At 39.7% G+C, this 18,527-nt stretch overlaps 1 protein-coding gene across 3 annotated transcripts in view; it reads right to left on the bottom strand.

Annotated features, from left to right (window-relative positions):
- The window catches only part of CHL1 (cell adhesion molecule L1 like), a 78,556-nt gene that overhangs the window by 20,405 nt on the left and 39,624 nt on the right, over window positions 1–18,527 (bottom strand). For all 3 annotated transcript variants that reach the window (XM_077770157.1, XM_077770159.1, XM_077770158.1), the window contains 7 exons: window positions 14,679–14,819; window positions 14,236–14,347; window positions 11,892–12,058; window positions 9,008–9,173; window positions 5,637–5,761; window positions 1,002–1,103; window positions 359–556 (listed from right to left, as the gene is read on the bottom strand). In XM_077770157.1, the coding sequence (XP_077626283.1) occupies window positions 359–556; window positions 1,002–1,103; window positions 5,637–5,761; window positions 9,008–9,173; window positions 11,892–12,058; window positions 14,236–14,347; window positions 14,679–14,819 (1,011 nt within the window). The remainder of the gene's footprint in view (window positions 1–358; window positions 557–1,001; window positions 1,104–5,636; window positions 5,762–9,007; window positions 9,174–11,891; window positions 12,059–14,235; window positions 14,348–14,678; window positions 14,820–18,527) is intronic.

Below are 18,527 nucleotides of genomic sequence, written 5' to 3'. Positions count from 1 at the left end.
GACAGTTCTGTATATTGAACTTCAGTTTATAACATACTTGATATCTGATTGTAACATGATACTTACCTATCGCAGATAATTTTTGCTCATATATGTCCGTGTAATTCCCTGTTCTCTATCAAACATTTATATACTAATTTTGAATCTGACGTACATTGAATATTTGTGTGCTGTTAGTTCACAGAAACTTTTCAAGTTCTGTATTGGGAGAAATCTAAAACCCTACACCATAGTATCCATTTGTTTTTTTAGATGTTGAAAGATGGGTCAAAACTTAAATATTTTGAAATTGATGATATTTTGTAATATTCAAAATATCTTCAAAATATTGTGAAACCTAATGTGAGAACCCACATACCTGCTGGAGGTGTTTCATGGTGGTCTGATGGCTGGCTAGGTTGGCTTCTCCCTACTTCATTCACTGCGATGACCCTGAACTGATACCTCACATATGGAGCCAAAGATAATATGACTGTTGTTTCTTTTCCTTGGACTCTAGCCAGTTCCTCCCATCTTCCAGGTTCCTCCTTGTTTCCTTCAAATTCAACAATGTACTCTGGCAGTAGAAGCACAAGAAAAAATAAAATGTGAGAATGGAGTTAGTATGTTCAAGTTATACTAACACTTACATATAATATAAAAAGTCTGAAAAGGATGGGGAGCCTGAGTGGCTCAGTCTCTTGAGCACCTGACACTTGATTTGGGCTCAGGTCATGATTTCACGGTTCATGGGTTAGAGTCCTGGGTGGAGCCCTACACTGACAGTGAGAACCCTGTTTAGGATGCTCTCTCTTCCTCTCTCTCCCTCTGCCCCTCCTCAGCTTGTGCACATGTGTGTGAACTCCCTCTCTCTCAAAATAAATAAGTAAATGAAAATAAAAAATGTTTGAAAGGATATTTTAAGAAGGATAATCTAGAACTGTGGGAGAAAAAAAAAATGGCCTTAATATGAATTGTGGCTCAGGAGCGTCAGGAACATAGTTATCCCAAGAGCTCCCTACCACTAATATGGCTATTGTGATCGTTTCCGGCGTCCCACGTCAGCCGAACACTCCGGTTCTGTCTTTCAGACAAGTGTAGGTTTTCTGGTGGATCCGGAACATCTAATTAACAACAAAAAAATAAAGGTAAGGAGAATGCAGACGATGGCTCTGTCTACCCAGTTCCCTCCCTGAGGCACACAGCCAGCCCTGTGTGTTTCTCTCCGGGCCCAGGTCTCCACACCCAATTGTCCACATCTCAGCAGCTCTTCTGGTTCCGCTTCAAATGCAGCTTCCTGCACGTGTATTCCCTAGTGTAAGTGCTCTCTCCCTTCCCTCTGATGCCACTTCTCAAAGGGCATCTTTGACCATGGGTATCAACATTCTTTCAGGAGTAGTTATTAACAATGAGGATTTATTTCTGGGCCGTCTCTCTGGCTTACTGATGGAGCTGGGCCCAGGAATCTGCATTTCTAAACAGTTGTCCTGGGTTACAGTTATGCACAATTTTGAGAAACATAATCTTTCTCAAGTGGATCAGTATCTTCCCGCTCATACACTTTTTAGGTGTCTGATTCATTTCCTTCTTATGACAGATCTTCAAGAGTAGTAGGGACTGTATTTTATTAATATTTGCATCACCCACAGTGCTTTGCACATAAATGCTTTGTGACTAAAGGAATAAGTGAAAGTATATTATCACTTCAATCATGCATGTAATTACCATATTAGAGCAATAAAATTAGGTCCTATGACGAGAGGAAAATAAGATAAAAAAACATGAACTCAGGCTTTCTTTTCTGCATGCTCTGGATTTTTACTGTAATTTCTAACAATGAATTATCAGTACATAACAACAAGTTTTATAGTCTTTTGGCCTAAAGTTCTGAAAAAGAGTAGGAAGACTGTTTTTATTGGAAGAGAAAAATTTGGCAGCGATAAATGTGTCAGAAACTAGAAAATTGAGTAGGTGATGACTTTTTTTTAACTTTTAAAATTCAATTAAATTCCAGTTAGTTAACACATAGTGTAAAAGTAGCTACAGGTGTATTATTTAGTGATCCCGCACTGCCACACATCACCCAGTGCTCATCACAAAATGCACTCCTTAGTTCCTCACCTATTCCACCCCTCTTCCTCCCCACCTCCCTTCTGGTAACCATCAGTTTGCCCTCTATAGTTAAACGTCTGTTTCTTGGTTTGCCTCTCTCGCTTTTTTTCCTCTTTGCTCATTTGTTTTGTTTCTTAAATTCCATATGTGAGTGAAATCATATGATACTTGTCTTTCTCTGACTGATTTTGCTCAGCTTAATACTCTCTGGCTCCACCTATGTCATTCCAAAAGGCAAGATTTCATTCCTTTTTATTGCTGGTAATATTCCATTGTGTCCACACACACACACACACACACACACACACACACACACACACATCCCACATCTACTTTATCCATTCATCAATCAATGGATACTTGGACTTTTTCTGTAATTTGACTATTACAGATAATGCTGCTATAAATATTGGAGTGCATGTATCCCTTTGGATGGGATTGTATTTTGTATTTTGGTGGTAAATAGGTAGTAGTGCAACTGCTGGATTATAGGGTAGTTCTACTTTTAGCTTTGTGAAGGATCTCCATACTGTTTTCCACAGTGGCTGTACCAGTTTGCATTCCCACCAATAGTGTAAGAGAGTTCCCCTTTTTCCACATCTTCACCAGTACCTGTCATGTCCTGTGTTATTAATTTTAGCCATTCCAATAGGTGTGAGGTGACATCTCATTGTAGTTTTGATTTGCATTTCTCGAATGATAAGAGATGTTGAGCATCATTTCATATGTCTATTGGCCACCTGGATGTCTTCTTTAGAAAAATGTCTATTTGTGTCTTCTGCCCATTTTTCATTAGAGTATTCATTTTTTGGTTGTTGAGTTTTATAAGTTCTTTAGAGATTTTGGTACCAAGAGTAGGCGATGACTTTGAGTCTAAGTCATTTCCATGACTTAGAGGCCATGGAAATGTTTATCAAAATAAGAAAACAGTAAAACAAAACAAAAAACTGAACTTATCCCTAATAGTTTTTACTTTCAAAATTTGGTTTAATTCTCTCTTGTACCCAGGGACATTTGGTTTTTCTCAGAGGAGATGATTAAGTAATATCTCATAGGACCTTCCCATGGGCTCCTTATTCCCCAGTTGGGAAGCAACAATCTGTTGCCACTGCTGAGTATTCACCAACTGCTGGAAATTTACACTGGCAAAGAAAAACATTGGTTTTGATTCAAAAGATACTTTTATTTTAAAAACATGGTTGGTGACTCTGCACAAACTTCAAGGACTTAAATAAGAAATGATTTCCTCAACAGGCTTCTGATCTGTGAGCTCAGAGAATTTACATTTATCTTCAGCACTTACTAAAAGCTCACTCATTTTTCAGTTACCTAAAGCAACCAATACAGATTGTAGAATCTGACATTAAAATCTGCTCTTTCCAAGAATTATATGGAACTAGAAATGATGGAGTGCAGTTGATACTTAAAAAGACTGATACACTTAAAGGACAGTGATGCCAAGAACAGTTACTTTTAATTGAAACAGGTCAAGCATATGTTTTCAAAAATTATTTTCTGGGGAAAAGAGGTTTCTTTAAATTACACAGGGATCTCTTCCTTACTATCAGGTAGTGAGATATGCTTCTTTAGACCAGGGACTGGCTTCAAAAATTAGAAGGTGAATTCCAAGAAGTGGTTAAGAAAATGTAATGTGTGTCAGAGAATATTTTTAAATTATTTTTATTCTTAGAAAATTGGTAAAAACTTCCTATGTAAGTATTACATGTGATCACAGCAACTCAAAAGATCAAAATCTAATGGTTTGGGAACACAGTAGCCTAGTCACATGACTTATATTTTACAAGGAACTTTGGACAGTGTGCAGTGTGGACGGCATCCCAACCCCTTAGCTGGCTCCATTGCTGAAGACACTTAGGGACAAAGTCCAGGGATTCTAAGACTTTCTCCTACACTTGTGGTGCCTGGGATAAACTCCACTTTACCTGATACTCAACTATTTTATCTGATGACTCACTAGTGGAGTAGTTACGAGAGGGCTGAACCTTTCTGTTTCTAATCCCCTGAAGTAGCTAAATTCCTATGACCAAACATCTCACCTAAAGGTACATTCTACTGAACCAAGTCCATACCCTCTACCACCTAGAAACTCCTGTGTGTGTGTATGTGTGTGTGTGTGCATGTATAGAACCCAGTTCAGTGACCATTTGCTTCATTTGAACATGGTTGTCATTAATTTCCCTTGAAATATAGTGGCCGTTTGCTTGACTTTAAAAGATCCAGCCTATTTAGTCATTTTTCACATCCTACCTCCAAAGAAACAGACTTATTTCCTCTCACTCTGTACCCTCTGTTAGCAATCTACCTGTGGATCCCAATAACACAGAGCTAAAGATACAAATGTCTGTTACTAATAATGATTAATCTACACATCTAATAAAGGAGTTTAGGCAAAATCATACACTTTAAAGGAATAACAGCAAACTGAAAGAAAGACTAAATGGAGCCCAGAGAGGGAAAAAATTATTAGAGAAAACTATTTAAAAAAGGGGGGGGGGCGGTCTCTATCAGTCAGGGTCCCAGCAGAAATTCAATAGTTTACACAGTTTGGATAGTGCCAAGAGTTTTTAGAAAAAAAAACTCTTTCAAAAGATACAGGCAGAATATCTGGGGTGGGCAGTGGAGGAAGCAGTTAATAGAATCTTATCAGAGAGGATTTTGTGGAGAGAGCCTCCCTGGGAGGAATCAATGACGCTAGACACAGCCTGCAGGGAGGGAATAGGAGACTAAACACACCCACCCTCGGCTATTGTCAGGGCTTCCCATTGACTGAAAACAAATGGAAGTTTGGGGGTAAGTGGCTTGCTGATGTTATCCATATAAGTTAGGTTTCCATATCAGATAGATTGTGGGAAGTGAATCTGGCAAGGAAACTGGAAGAGAAAAGGTCTAAAAGATGGTTCAAGAGCTAATGGTGGTTTAAGAAAGGCACTTGAATGTTCTAAGAGCTTTAACAACTGGTGATTGCCGAGTAATTGTGGTGATTACACTAGTGAAGTATGTACATTCTTTTCCAATTAGTATTATCACAAAAAAAAATAATCAAAAGCATTCCTTTACAGAACTCTTCAAGTTCCCCAACAGGCTTCCTCGAACCCTGAGAGCTTAGTCAATGCCCTTGGTTTAGAGCATGACCACGGAGCCACCACCAGGGGACCCCCAGCATGATCCCTCCACAAAACCCATCCGTTCCTCAGCTGTATTTCTCTGCATGCTATGAAAGGGCAGCTCAAATGCCCTGACAACTCAAGCATGCTTCAGTTTTCTTTCTGCTGATAGCATCGCCGACCTCCCACTGCTATCGGCAACATTACCCATGCAGGGAAAAGAAATTAAGCATTAATTAATTTCTTCAAAGCCACAAGAAAGCCATTTGAAAGTGGAGGTACTATTTAAATGAAAACTTCAAACTAACAGTATATGTACAGAGGTTCCAGTAATTGTGGATTTAATGGTCTAAGAACAATGGAATTTGAAGTGTAATAGGAAAGAAATGAACAGACATTTCTCATTAGTAGTGCACTTACCAAGGATGGTTACTTGAGTTACATCAGCAACACTATCCAGTGCAGTTTGAGCTGAACAGGAGTAAATACCTTGGTCCTCTGAGGTGACATTAGATATGGTCAAATTAGCTCCATCGATAATTATCCTACCAGGAAAAAAATTGAATATATGACGAGGATGAGAACAACAGAAACAGCAGAAATATATATTCAAAAATATATAGGAAAAAAATCCAAGGAGGAATTAAAACACACACACACACACACACACACACACACACACACACACACACACACACCCCTTCACATAACGCAGGTTTTATTAGAGAGTACCACAGTTGAAGAGTTGAAGAGCATGCACAACTGTCTACACAGCCATGAAAGGGATCAGTTATTTTTCTTTTGCTTTAGTTATCAACTCGAACCATCTGTGATGCATAGGTCAGCGACAGAACTGTGTTGCCTGGTGTTTCTGAAGAGGGTAGTATTCATTATAATAGTTAAGATACATCTGAATAATTCTTAAGGTTTGTTAAGGGAATCACCTCCACAGGATCAACTGGAGTGCTTCTTCCAAAGGGACATTCCTGAATCACACCCCAGATCTACGGAGTCAGACCCTCTGACACAGAGTCTGACCAAGTTGCCTTCTCTCCACCCCTCCACTTCACTGGCACGATGCACATCTGATAGATCAGAAAACAAGTAAAGTAGGTAATCTATTTGAACAGTAGAGGGCAGACGAGCACTTCTTTTTGCATGTCGTTTGCAGCTAGTTTTTTATCATTCGCCCTGTTTTGCCAATTTGTAATCCCGTTTACTACACTGAAATTTCCTTACTATAAATTACACCATTCACCCTATACCTATGTACTGTCAACTATTTAAGCACTTTTAGAAAAATCGAGTTCCACTAAGTCTGGAATATATTTAAAGCAGTTTGCTACTTAGTTGAGATAAATGATGCGTTGGCACAGAAGGAGAGGAACTCTTATATAATTGACATTTCTTTTTTCTTTTTGAGAAAAGGGGGCACAAGTGAGGGAGGAGCAGAAAGAGAGGGAGAGAGAAGTGGGGCTCATCAGAAGCGGAGTTTGTGTTCACCCGAAGCAGGGCTAATTAAACGTTTCTGATATAAAACTCATTTAACCTCTTTCTAAATAAAAGCCTCTGGCCCCCAGCCTACCAGTAAGGAGAAGGTATCCCAGCAGAAGGTGAGAGACAGAAGCTTACTAATGGTTCTCTAGAAATTTGGCAGAGACCTGTGATCTCTGCTCCCTGCTAGATGTCCATGTGTGCCCCTGGCCCCAGTCACCCCCAACAGCAAGAGTTATTCCCAGCCTTCTCCACTCCAGGGATCTCTTCTAAGAAATCCTAACTGAGGTTACTGTTGCTCACCCCTCCCCTAGGGAAAACTAGTAGAACCTCTGTGTCACTGGGTTAGTTTACTAAGACGGCCAGAGGGTCATTTGAGTGTCAGCCCCAGCATCCTGCAGAACCGAGTAAATTGGGCTGCACAGAGGATGGCTGGAGATTCTGGGATCAGGGCCTAAATATGCAGGGCCCATCACCCACAAGACACGAGTCTCTGACTCCCTTCATTGTTGTAGCCCGGTGGGCATATGGAAGATCCCAGGAAACTAGGCAGAGGTGACGAAAGAAGGAACATATGGGGAGATCTGAGCAGTTGATAGATCGACTAAGACTGAACCTAAGGGTGAAGATCTCTGTCTCAATGTGTAGTCTCCTAGGTCAATAATTAATCTCCTCAGGTTACAGTGACAACAGTTGCAATACATATGCTCCTTTCTATGAACTCTTATGTTTATGGGAAGGGTGAGACAGAATTAATTACGTACCTAGCTGAGACCAATGTCCCCGCATGCAGGTAGTTGTAAGCACATACATAAGCGTGCACGCGTGCATGTGCACACACACACACACACACACACACACACACACCAATAGGGGCCAAGCAGGTCAGAGAAATGAGATAAACTAAATGTCTGGAGAAATTAGTACAAATCATGATCGCTAAATTGGACTGAGTATTTACTAAGTGCTTGGAATGTTAACTCATAATAACCCCATGGAGGTAACTTAGAATGTAAAGTTAAGGCACGGTGAAGTTAGAGAGCTTGTCTAAAGTCACAGACACAACAAGGGACCAAGAGGGGATTTAAATCCAGGCCACTGGACTCCAGAGTCCACGCTTTTAATCACCACACTGCCGCAGTCTCGCCAAAGGAATGCATGTCCTGTCTTCAGATTTACTTTTTCAGAATGACAAATAACAACATAAAACTGCAGGGGAGGTTTGGCTAAAAGTGGTCTATTTTAAACCCCTAATCAGTCACAATGCAAAAGTTGGACAGTTAACCTCTGTATGCTTTCGAAAGCTAGTGTAGGCATTCAGTAGATACTGATTCTCTTCTCTCTTTGATGTACTCAATATTGTCGGATGCTGTTCAGCATCTATTCACATCTCTTTCTAGAGTCTCTCTTCTATATGTTTTTTTTCTGTATTGTCTACACAGAGATTAAGATGTTTAGAAGTGCCACTGTCGATACTTTATAACTGGAAGGATTGTAGGCAAGATTTAGGTTCTGTCAATGAGGTAGACACATCTGAGTTTGGGATGGAAAGGGGTTGATGGGTAGTGCCTCCTCTGGGCCCCTGTGAGCATCCAGGGACTCTGGCCGAGCCGGAAGCTGGCGGTGGTTGATGTCACTGCCAGCACCAGTGGGGTGGGATGAGGCAGCTGGAAGGAGCAGCAGTTTTCAGACATCTGGCTTACAGCCGCACTTCTATGTGACGAAGAACCCGAGTTTAGTAAGCAGTTCCTGTTAGGCCCATCTCCTCCAGTCTTCCCAGTGGTCTGGTAAGCACCCATACTCATGTGGTACATCTGTCTCACAAATCTGGCATGGGGTCTATTTCATGCACTAACAGCAAGGTACACATTCTATTAAAAGTCAGTAGCAAAAAGAAGATAACTATGTGAGAGAAAAATCAAACAGTGCACCATATCCCCTTTTAAATACTGCCTTGATGCAAAGACTTTGGGGACCCTGGGTGGTGCAGTCAACTAAGTGTCCAGCTTCAGCTCATGTCATGATCTCATGTGCGTGAGTTCGAGCCAGCATGGCTTCTGCTGTCAGCACACAGCCTGCTTCGGGGCCTTTGTCTCCCTCTCTCTCTGCCCCTCCTCCACCCACATGAGCACATGCTCTCTCTCTCAAAAAAAACCATTAAAAATAAATAAATAAATAAATAAATAAATAAATACTGCCTTGAAGACTGAAATGTATTGATCAGTTTTTGTATTTTAATTTGGTGTAAATAATTTTTCAACTATTGTTTTTCAAGTGCTATAAAAGTATGTACCTACCTGCCGTCCTCTGTGGCATTAATTTCAAAGGCTTCTCCATTTTTACTCCAGGACAACTTCAAACTGTGCTTTAAATGCGGGTCACACTTGCTCTCACAATGTAATTCAAGTGTATGCAGTTTGGGGACACGAGGGTTCTTAGGAGAAACTTGAAGTTTTGTAGCATCTGTTTTTACCGAACAAAGACACTAGTTAGAACCATAAATCACAGCTTACTTCGTAATCAAGTGCCTGCAATTTAATCAACCAAAATTGTCAATGTAATAGTCATATCTTCGTGCAATGATTCCTCACACTATAATTTCTTAACATCATATTTCATTACTATTTTCTTTCCATCAGGCCTGGACATCTGAGAAATTACAGTGGAAGTACTAATTAATATCTTAGAAATTCCCCTTATGACTTCTTGGGCAAAAGGAGTAAGAAGAATGTGAGCAAATAAATGTCTCTAGATGTTGAAAAAATATGATTTCTCTTTCTAGTGCTTTTGGACATGTGATCAAACCACTGTAAGGGGAAAAAAAGGAAATTAGTTGATTTTCTATTAATGTGTTTATGAATAATTCAGAAACCAGAGGTTAAATGGTAAAGCCCATACATGGGTGATGTATCAGCATGAAGGTGAGAAATTAGAACAGAAGCCTTGTGAAGAAGGGGGTGTGTCTGTTTTGTTACAAGAAATATCCCCACAGCCCAGAAGCAACGCTGTACACAGCAGGCACTCAACATATATTTGTTGAATTTTTTGTTGAGTGATTTTAAAGTATTAATGGTATCAGCAATATGAAGCTCAAAAATGTAGCTTCAAAATCAAATATATCAAATAAATTAAATGCAAATTGAAATCAAATAATTTAAAAATAATCCTATTTGGATGTCTTGAAAACATTTGCTCATTATGACTGTTTCAAAGCATGTGATCCCAGAGGCACCTGGGTGGTTTAGTTGGTTATATGTCTGACTCTTGATTTTGGCTCAGGTCATGATCTCACCGTGGTGAGATCAAACCCCATTTGGGCTTAGCACTGGGCGTGGAGCCTGCTTAGGATTCTCCCTCTCCCTCTGCCCCTAATTGCACTCTCTCTCTTTCTGTTAAAAAGAAAAAACAAACATAAATAAATAAAAGCCCACTCAATTAAAAAAAATATATATACATATATGATCCTTACTCTTAGAGGGGCCATACTAAAGGTTCTTTATGCTGCTGTGGCATTTGGTGACCCTCTCAGAGGCCAAATCTCATGAGCTGACCCCCAATTCCACAATTATGTTTTAACATTTGCTATCTACATGATACTCCAGGAGCTGATTAAAAACTGAAAGTGATAAAACAATTTGATTATTTGGTATCTGACAGGAAACTTGAAGAGATTATTCAATGGAATTTAATTAAAAATTAATTATTAAACACCTACTCCTGTTTTTAAATTAAAAGTCAGAAATCCAGTTAATAATAACAGATACTACCTTATAAGCACTTATTCTGTTTACCAGAACTCTGCAATAAAGTTCACACAACACTTTATAATTATAATAATTGTAAAGGTATCAATATTTTCACCTTACAGGGAACATAAGGCTAAAATGAAATTAAGCAGCACCAAAGTTTACTAACTCGTAAGGGCTTTGAGCTGGAATTTGAACCTCTATTGGGCAGAGACCAAAGCTCTTGTTTCAATCAGTATGTTAGATGGCCTCTTACTCAATTCTACTCTCAACATTTCTTTTTTTATATCCAAAATTGTGTTCTTATATACCACTGACAAGATTCCTATGTATTCCTTACATATAGAGTGGATGTTCAGAGCAGACAAAAAGTTCATGACCTCATCCATCCTTTTGTCAATGAGCAGTTCTGAGGTCCACTTTGCGCCAAGTGCTATGTTGGGCAAGAGGAATGTGAAGGTTCATTTGGATTTCAGGCTTCCCTCTCCTTGACTTTGAATTTGGCTGAGTTGTTAAATTCTGATACAGGCTGGTTTTATGAAGTCTAAAAAACTCATCTTCACTGACTTCACAAGGGCATTTTGAGAATTGTATATGATACTTAAATATGTGGGAAGACTCAGAGTGAAGCAGACATAGTAGAACAATATTTACATGCTTTAAAAATACAATCCACGGGGTTGGAATGTTGGATAACTTAGGGTGCAAAAAGAAACAGATACTGTGAGAGAATATAAGACAGAAGAAAAACAACGAAGGAAGGGTATGTGGGAGCAGAGAGAGAGAACTATAAAGAGATCATTAAAAACAGATGATTGAACAACTACACCCTGTCATCCAAGCAGCAGTAATGGTAGGTTTTGATGGTGCGCCACAAGAAACAGATCCGCCCTACAATTACTGTAGGATCTTCCTATTATGTTTTCCTGAAAAGAATTTTCTGAGCAATTTTAAAATCAAAATATTAGTGAAACCCTGGATGTTGTTTTGAAGAGACAATAAACACAAAGGTATTTATGATGCAAAAAGAAGGTTTTGTCAAACCCTTCCCATTCTATCATGCTCCAGTCTTTATGACGCTGAACTTTTAGGAGTGCATGAAAGTTTTAGCTCAAGGTGTTGATTGCTGATGCTGTTGAGTTGGTTATTGAAATAAAATGGTTCTAGAAATATCCCCAAGTAGGGCATTTAAAAATCTTGCCATCATCCCCCAAACACTTAAGTCCCTCTTAAAATTAAAAAAAGATATGGACATGTTATCAGCATTTCCTATGATTTTAGTGGTGGTCTTTTAGATGAAACACATTCTGGAAGTTTTGAAATACAGTCTAAAAACATTAATAGGCACTCAAACTTATATTGTCTCATTTGGGAAAATGAAGACAAACTGAACCCATGTGAGAACACATGCAAAGCAAAAACAAAATAAAAGTACTTCTGATATCCAAAGTGGCTGTCACTGCAGTTTTTCCTTTAGCATTTTCCACCCAACAAGAGTATGAGCCAGCATCATCTTCTGTGGTTTTGTTGATCTGCAATGTACCATTTTCATGGATATGGTACCGTCTACCTTCAAGAGGTTTTGCTTCTTCCACCTTCTGCCTAAGAACAGAGAAACATAAATCATTTGAGATGTGACAGTACTGTAAACTCTTTTTCGCATAAATGATTTGAGATGTGACAGTACTGTAAACCCTTTTTTGAAATGAGTTGCTGATGTTATTTAAGCTTAGCCCTTCCAGGAGCTCAGCAGACCTTATGTTCCATTGGGATTTATATTTTCCCCAAAATGGGTCCTATCCTGGGTGTATATCATACCTGTCCAAACAGCCAAATAGTCTAGAGGAAATCCTGGTCCAGGTTCTAGGCTTCTGCTATATTTCTCAAAGCTGTAAGGACTGTTTTGCATCTGTCCTCACAGCTTAATAAAGATTTTCTGGCTTATTGATGGCGAACTCTTTCGTTAATGATTGCTTCAGGGTACAAAATGGGAAAGCTAGTAATTGAAGGAGATAATGAACCTTCTGAACCTCCTGCCATCTGGGGGGGGGAGGGGGGACCTTGGTCATTCAGAAATATTATAGGCCACGAAGTAGTTCCTATCCTGTGGACATGGATTACATTTACCCTTATCAACCCAGAGCCATTTTCTCCTTCGTTCATCCATTTTCTAAGCATTTGCTGCCAAAACTTGATTTATCCAGTACATTTCACTATCAGAGGCTGCTGAAGCAAAAACATTCAAAGGGTAAACTCTGCCTGCTGTTCACAAAAGACTGTTCAGAGCTAAGAATAGGGGAAAGCCAGTGAGGGACAGAGGCAAAATGTAAGGGTTGCCAAAAACTCAGCACTCAAGATAAATCATGTTTTAATGGATTATTTTTAAAAATAAAAATAATGCAAAAAATACAATGTTTAATTATTTTAAGTTTATTTATTTGTTTCGAGAGGGGGGGTGGGGGAAGGGCAGAGAGTAGAGGGAAAGAGAGAGAGAATCCCAAGCACACTGATAGTGTGGAGCCCGATGCAGGGCTCGATCTCACAAACCACAAAATCATGACCTGACCCAAAATCAAGAGTCAGATGCTTAATTGACTAAGTCACCCAGGTGCCCCAAAATACTCAATTTTTAAAGAAGGATCTGACCCTGCAATTGCATGACCCTGCCTCCCCATCTTCACTTTAGTCTTGGCCTTGCAGAGCAATGACAGACTTATTTGAGAACAGTTAATACAAGTTTTTTTTCTGGTGAAGTAATAAATATGGCAGATTCACACAGATGTTTGGACTTATTCTTTTTTTTTTTTTTTTTGAGAGAGAGATAGAGACAGCGTGAGCAGAGGAGGGTCAGAGAGAGAGAGGGAGTTACAGAATCCGAAGACAAGCTTCCAGGCTCTGAGCTAGCTGTCAGCACAGAGTCCCACACAGGGCTTGAACCCACGAACCGTGAAATCATGACCTGAGCCAAAGTCAGAGGCTTAACCGAATGAGCCACCCAGGTGCCCCTGAAATTGAATTTAAAATACATGTTGGAAGAGTTTTTAGGGTATGTGTTTGGAATCAAATGTAGGCTTAGATAATTATTTAGAAAATACCCAAATACGACACAAAAGCACAGACAACTCTGGACAACATGGGTTTGAACTGTGTGTGTCTACTTATATATAGATTTTTTTTCAGTAACTCTATTGGACAAATTTTTGGAAATACGCAACAATTAAAAAAATCTCACAAACTGTGTACCCCAGAAATATGGAAAAAGCATTTAAGAAAATGTTAGCTATTAGTGTAAGTATGTAGTATGTAATACATATAATGTACAAAATGTGTGTTAATCAACTGTTTATGTTATGCATGAGGCTTCCAGTCAACAGCAGGATATTAATAGTTGAGTTTTGGGGGAGACAAAAGTTATATACAGATTTTCAAATGCATGGGGATTGGCCCCTAACCTCCACAATGTCCAAGAGTCAGCTATAATACATGACTTCTGAGATACCCAAAATGAAAAACCAAGTCTATCTCTATAAAATTATCTCAGTAATCATTCAGTTCTTCACTTTCCTTTGTAAGCAGAAATGGCTCTCCCTAATCTCCCCACCTGACAAAATCCTACACATCTAGTCAATGATTCCAGGAGAGGTAGGTAATTAAGTTTACTATCTTATTTCTCAGCGGCACTGGATACATGGAACAAGAGCATGTCAAGTGATGGATGAAGACACAATGCATGAAATCTGCCACGGACAGTCTCTTAAGAAAACCTTGTACCAGCTTACCAGGACACTATGGCCTCAGGTGAAGCAAAGTACTCGCAGTGTAAGAAAGCACTGTACCCAACCACCGTGGCATAGTTTTCTTCATCTTCAGTTTGTATCAGGGGACGGACATCTATTTGAAAATAACATAAATACAGTTGTAAATGCTCGTGTAAGAAATAATGCACACAAATTAAAAAGTTCTATATCCTAGTCACATTAATAAAAATTGGAAACTGAATAATATAGTATATGGTCTTGAATAAGAAAAATATCCAAATTCAATATGTTTTGAAAGTATTATTTTAGTAGGAAGGCTAATGTTCATATGTTAGATGAAAGGTACTTTGATGTTTCCCCCCATGTTTTATGTGTTGGGAATTCAGTCCACTTGTGTGTATGACCTTGAGCATCTTCCTTTAGGAAATAGCAGGTAAACGGTATGCTCCCAGACTGTTACATACCTACAACATCAATATTGGCATTGGCAAGGATCGTTCCATGGGCATTCGAGGCTTCACACTGGTACACAGCAGTATGATTTGGTTGTAGGTTGGTAAAACTGATTTCCCCAGGGGAGACAACATCACCAGCAAATGGATTTTCTACAAGAGATTAAAGAATGTCAGTTTGATAAAAAATGGGCCATAAAATATTTATACACCATTTATTAAATGTGTCACACAGTATTTATATTTTAAGACCAGTTTAGGGTGAATAATAGTTCACTGAAGCCAAGTTTCAGAATTTCTTAGCAACAACCATGGATCTTTTCTTTCCTGTCCCTTCTCCAATTTCAATCTTCCACCAAATTAATATTTATTGCTAAAATATTTGTTGATCTCAAGCTCAGTACCTCTCCATATCCATACCCATAAATAAAATTTCCATTTGGCATTCAAGTCCCACTATAACTAAACCTTATTCATACTTGTAAATTTAGGTCCTAATACTGCCCAGCACATATCACATGATCAACACAGAGTGATCTCCCCAAGCCACCAACATTGGCTCCTGTGTTCCCCCTTTGACACTTTTATTCCTCTATTTGACTTCTCTGCCCCTGTACAATTTTCTTATGTGCACTGTTCATTTCAATTGTCTTGCTTTGCTATTCAGCCACTTTGTATACACAGCTTATATATTTCCTTTTCACAGTAAGACTAAACCCCTCTTGAGATCAGGGGCTAGATTTTCTACTTTTTGGCAATAAATCCTACCTCACTCCTGATCCATGCCTAATTCTGGAAATATCTTTGGGAAATAAGAATATCTAACATTTCTAGTAGATTTCTGAAGGGCCAAAGAACTCTGCTAGAAGTGGCATATGCATTGTCTCATTAACTCTGCTCGGACCCTATGGGATCAGCACTAATATCGTCATTGTGGAAGGAGGTACTGGATTTTGGAGAAGTGAATCCCACCTCCCACAATATTTGGCCACATGCCAAATCTCACAGTCTCACTGTGACAGTACAAACAAGCAATGTAAAGGAAACATATTACCTAGGAATGTTGAGTGAGGGGCACAGATGTTAAGGTTTTTTTAGCTTAAATGACATGACAAGATTACCAGTAAACCTAAATTTTTTCTTATTGTGTCTCTATTTTATAAAATAGTTTTGGTTTGTCGAAAATGTTGAGTATTTGTTTATTAAAATAGAAGACTTTCCATATACATTTTTCCCTCTGACAGTCAGAAATAAATATTTTTTTACACTGGACTATGACTCTCTGTAGGCAGGACCTTGACTGCATTATGCACTGTGTCTCCAGTGCCTGAACAGTAGCTATCACAGAGGAGGCAGTCAGTAAATATTTCCTGAAAGGACTCAAAACCATTTATGTTGGGTGGCATTTCATTCTTAGAAGGTCCCTGGGGTAGGCAGAATAATAGTCCCCGAGAGATCCCCACATTCTAATCTCCATCACTAAAAAAATATTTAACCTTATATAGCAAAAGGGACTTTTCAGAGGTAATTAAGGTTAAGGACCTTGAGATGGAGGGATCACCCTGGATTATCCAAGTGGGCCCAATGTAATTACAAGGCTCCTTAAAATCAGAGAACCTTCCCTGGCTGTGGCCAGACAAAAGGAGATGCCTATCAAAGAGTGGTCAGATATGCAATGATGCTGACTTTGAAAACAGAGAGTATTTGCCAAGGAATGTGGGCTCTCTCTAGGAGCTGGAAAAGATGAGGGAAGGGATTCTCTCCTAGTTCTTCCAGAAAGGAACACAGCATGGCTGACACCTTGATTTCAGCCTCGTGAGGCTTTGTTGGACTTCTAACCTACAGAATTGTAAAACAATACAAATACACTATTTTAAGCCCCTAAATTAGTGATTATTTGTAGAGCAACAGTAGAAAATTGATACAGTCCTGCAGGGCCATTTCTCCCTTGAGGGCTGACATGGAGAAGAGCTCTCCGAAGTTCTTTAAGGCTGCAAAGGCCTGAGTCTCTGAACTGATTCTGCATCCCTATACCTGATACCCAGCTCTACATCTTTCAGAGCTAACCCCATCACTCTCTTTAGATTCCTTGTACCATCTGTCCATGGTTAAGCCCTGAAGCAAACATAGCTTTACAAAAAGAAGAAATGAAACTGTAGCCTCAGGTTTGAGATGACTAACAGCTGAGCTTGGCTTTACACCACCCTCTGGGATGGGTACAGAAGCTGCAGGGTGTTGCTGCATACAAGCCAAGGCTAACAGGAGCTCCCAGGATTCAAGAAAGCCAGGTCTCTATCAGTGTCAACACTAGGTGGGCCGTAAGTTGTCTTTGGTCAGCTCAGTGGGTGATAATGCAATACACTGGGAGCAACCTCAGCCTTGAGACTTTAATCATTTCTGGGTTCCACGTTTAGCTCTAAATTTACTAGGGTTGGGGCACCTGGGTGGCTCAGTTAGTTAAGTGTCCAACTTCTGCTCATGTCATGATCTCATAGTTTACAAGTTTGAGCCCCACATCGGGCTCTGTGCTGATAGCTCAGAGCCTGGAGCCTGCCTCAGATTCTATGTCTCCCTCTATATGCCCCTCCCCCATTCATGCTCCTTTTCTCTCTCTCAAAAATAAATAAAAACATTAAAAATTTTTTAAAACCTATAAATTTACTGCGGTTGTGTCCTTAATTAAGTAATGTGACCTCCCTGAGCCCCAGTTGCCACATGTGCAAACGGGAGAATTAAAAAAAAATCTCTTCTGCAGGGCTTATTAGGAGGCTCACAAATATTGGAGGCAAAGCATCTGAAAAAGGTTAAGCCTGTTTTCAATAAAAGTAATCACTTTTTTAAAAGATAATTTATTTAGTTTGAGAGAGACAGAGACAGCAAGAGTGGGGGAAGGACAGAGTGAGAGGGAGGGACAGAGAATCCCAAGCAGGCTCCAGGCTGCTAGGGCAGAGCCTGACACGGGGCTTGAGCTCATGAAACTGTGATATCATAACCTGAACCCAAACCAAGAGTTGGACACTTATCTGATTGAGCCACTCAGGTGCCCTAAGGGTAATTGTTTTCATGTAATTTTGAAACACTACATATAAAGGGTATGGAATTGCTAGAATTATAAGCTCAGAGAGATTTAAGTTCATTCAGTTAGCCCACTGTCATCGAGCATCCCAACCTATAAATGGCTATAACCCATTTGCAGGGGAGCAAGGAGAGTGGTGGTTGACAGCTGTGGAAGGAACACTGAGCTTGGACTCAAGGACGAGGCTTTGGTTTCTACACCTGCCATTATTCAGCTGTTTATTTTCAGCCTTGACCTCCTCAACCATGAACAAACCTACTGGCTCTCCTTTGGAAATACATCCAGAACCTAATCATTACCACTACCAACCTAGCCCTAAGTCCCAGGGTCTTCCAGGCAGCTTCTAACTGGTGTAGTCATACCACTGATTCTCCATTCAGAGGTCAGAAAAGCCCTTTGTCAATAGATTAGATTATGTCATTCTTCTGCTCAAAATCCTCCAAGAGTTGCCCATCTTATTTACAATAGAATCCAAGTCCCCAGATGGGCTTTCAAGTTTAGGTATGATGTGGCCCCTGCATCTGCCAATTGATTCTGGTCTGAGCACAGACCACTCACTCAGCTTCAGCTACACTGGACTCCTTGCTTTACATCTACACTCCAAACATATCTGAGGGTCTTTGCACTCACTGACCTCTACTCTGGAAGCTCTTCTACACATGGATGGATGCCCCCTCAACTCTTTCAGATCTTCTATTTAAGGTAAATTACCATGGGAAGCTTCCTAGTATTACCTTAAAATAAAAGGGCCACTCTTGGTCCTGAACTTATATTACACCCATCCC

The sequence above is a fragment of the Crocuta crocuta genome, unplaced genomic scaffold, assembly GCF_008692635.1.
Source record: "Crocuta crocuta isolate KB4526 unplaced genomic scaffold, BGI_CrCroc_1.0 scaffold812, whole genome shotgun sequence".
Classification (NCBI taxonomy): domain Eukaryota; kingdom Metazoa; phylum Chordata; class Mammalia; order Carnivora; family Hyaenidae; genus Crocuta; species Crocuta crocuta.
Note: the sequence above shows the minus strand (reverse complement) of the source record. Positions and strands in the feature narration are given on the sequence as shown.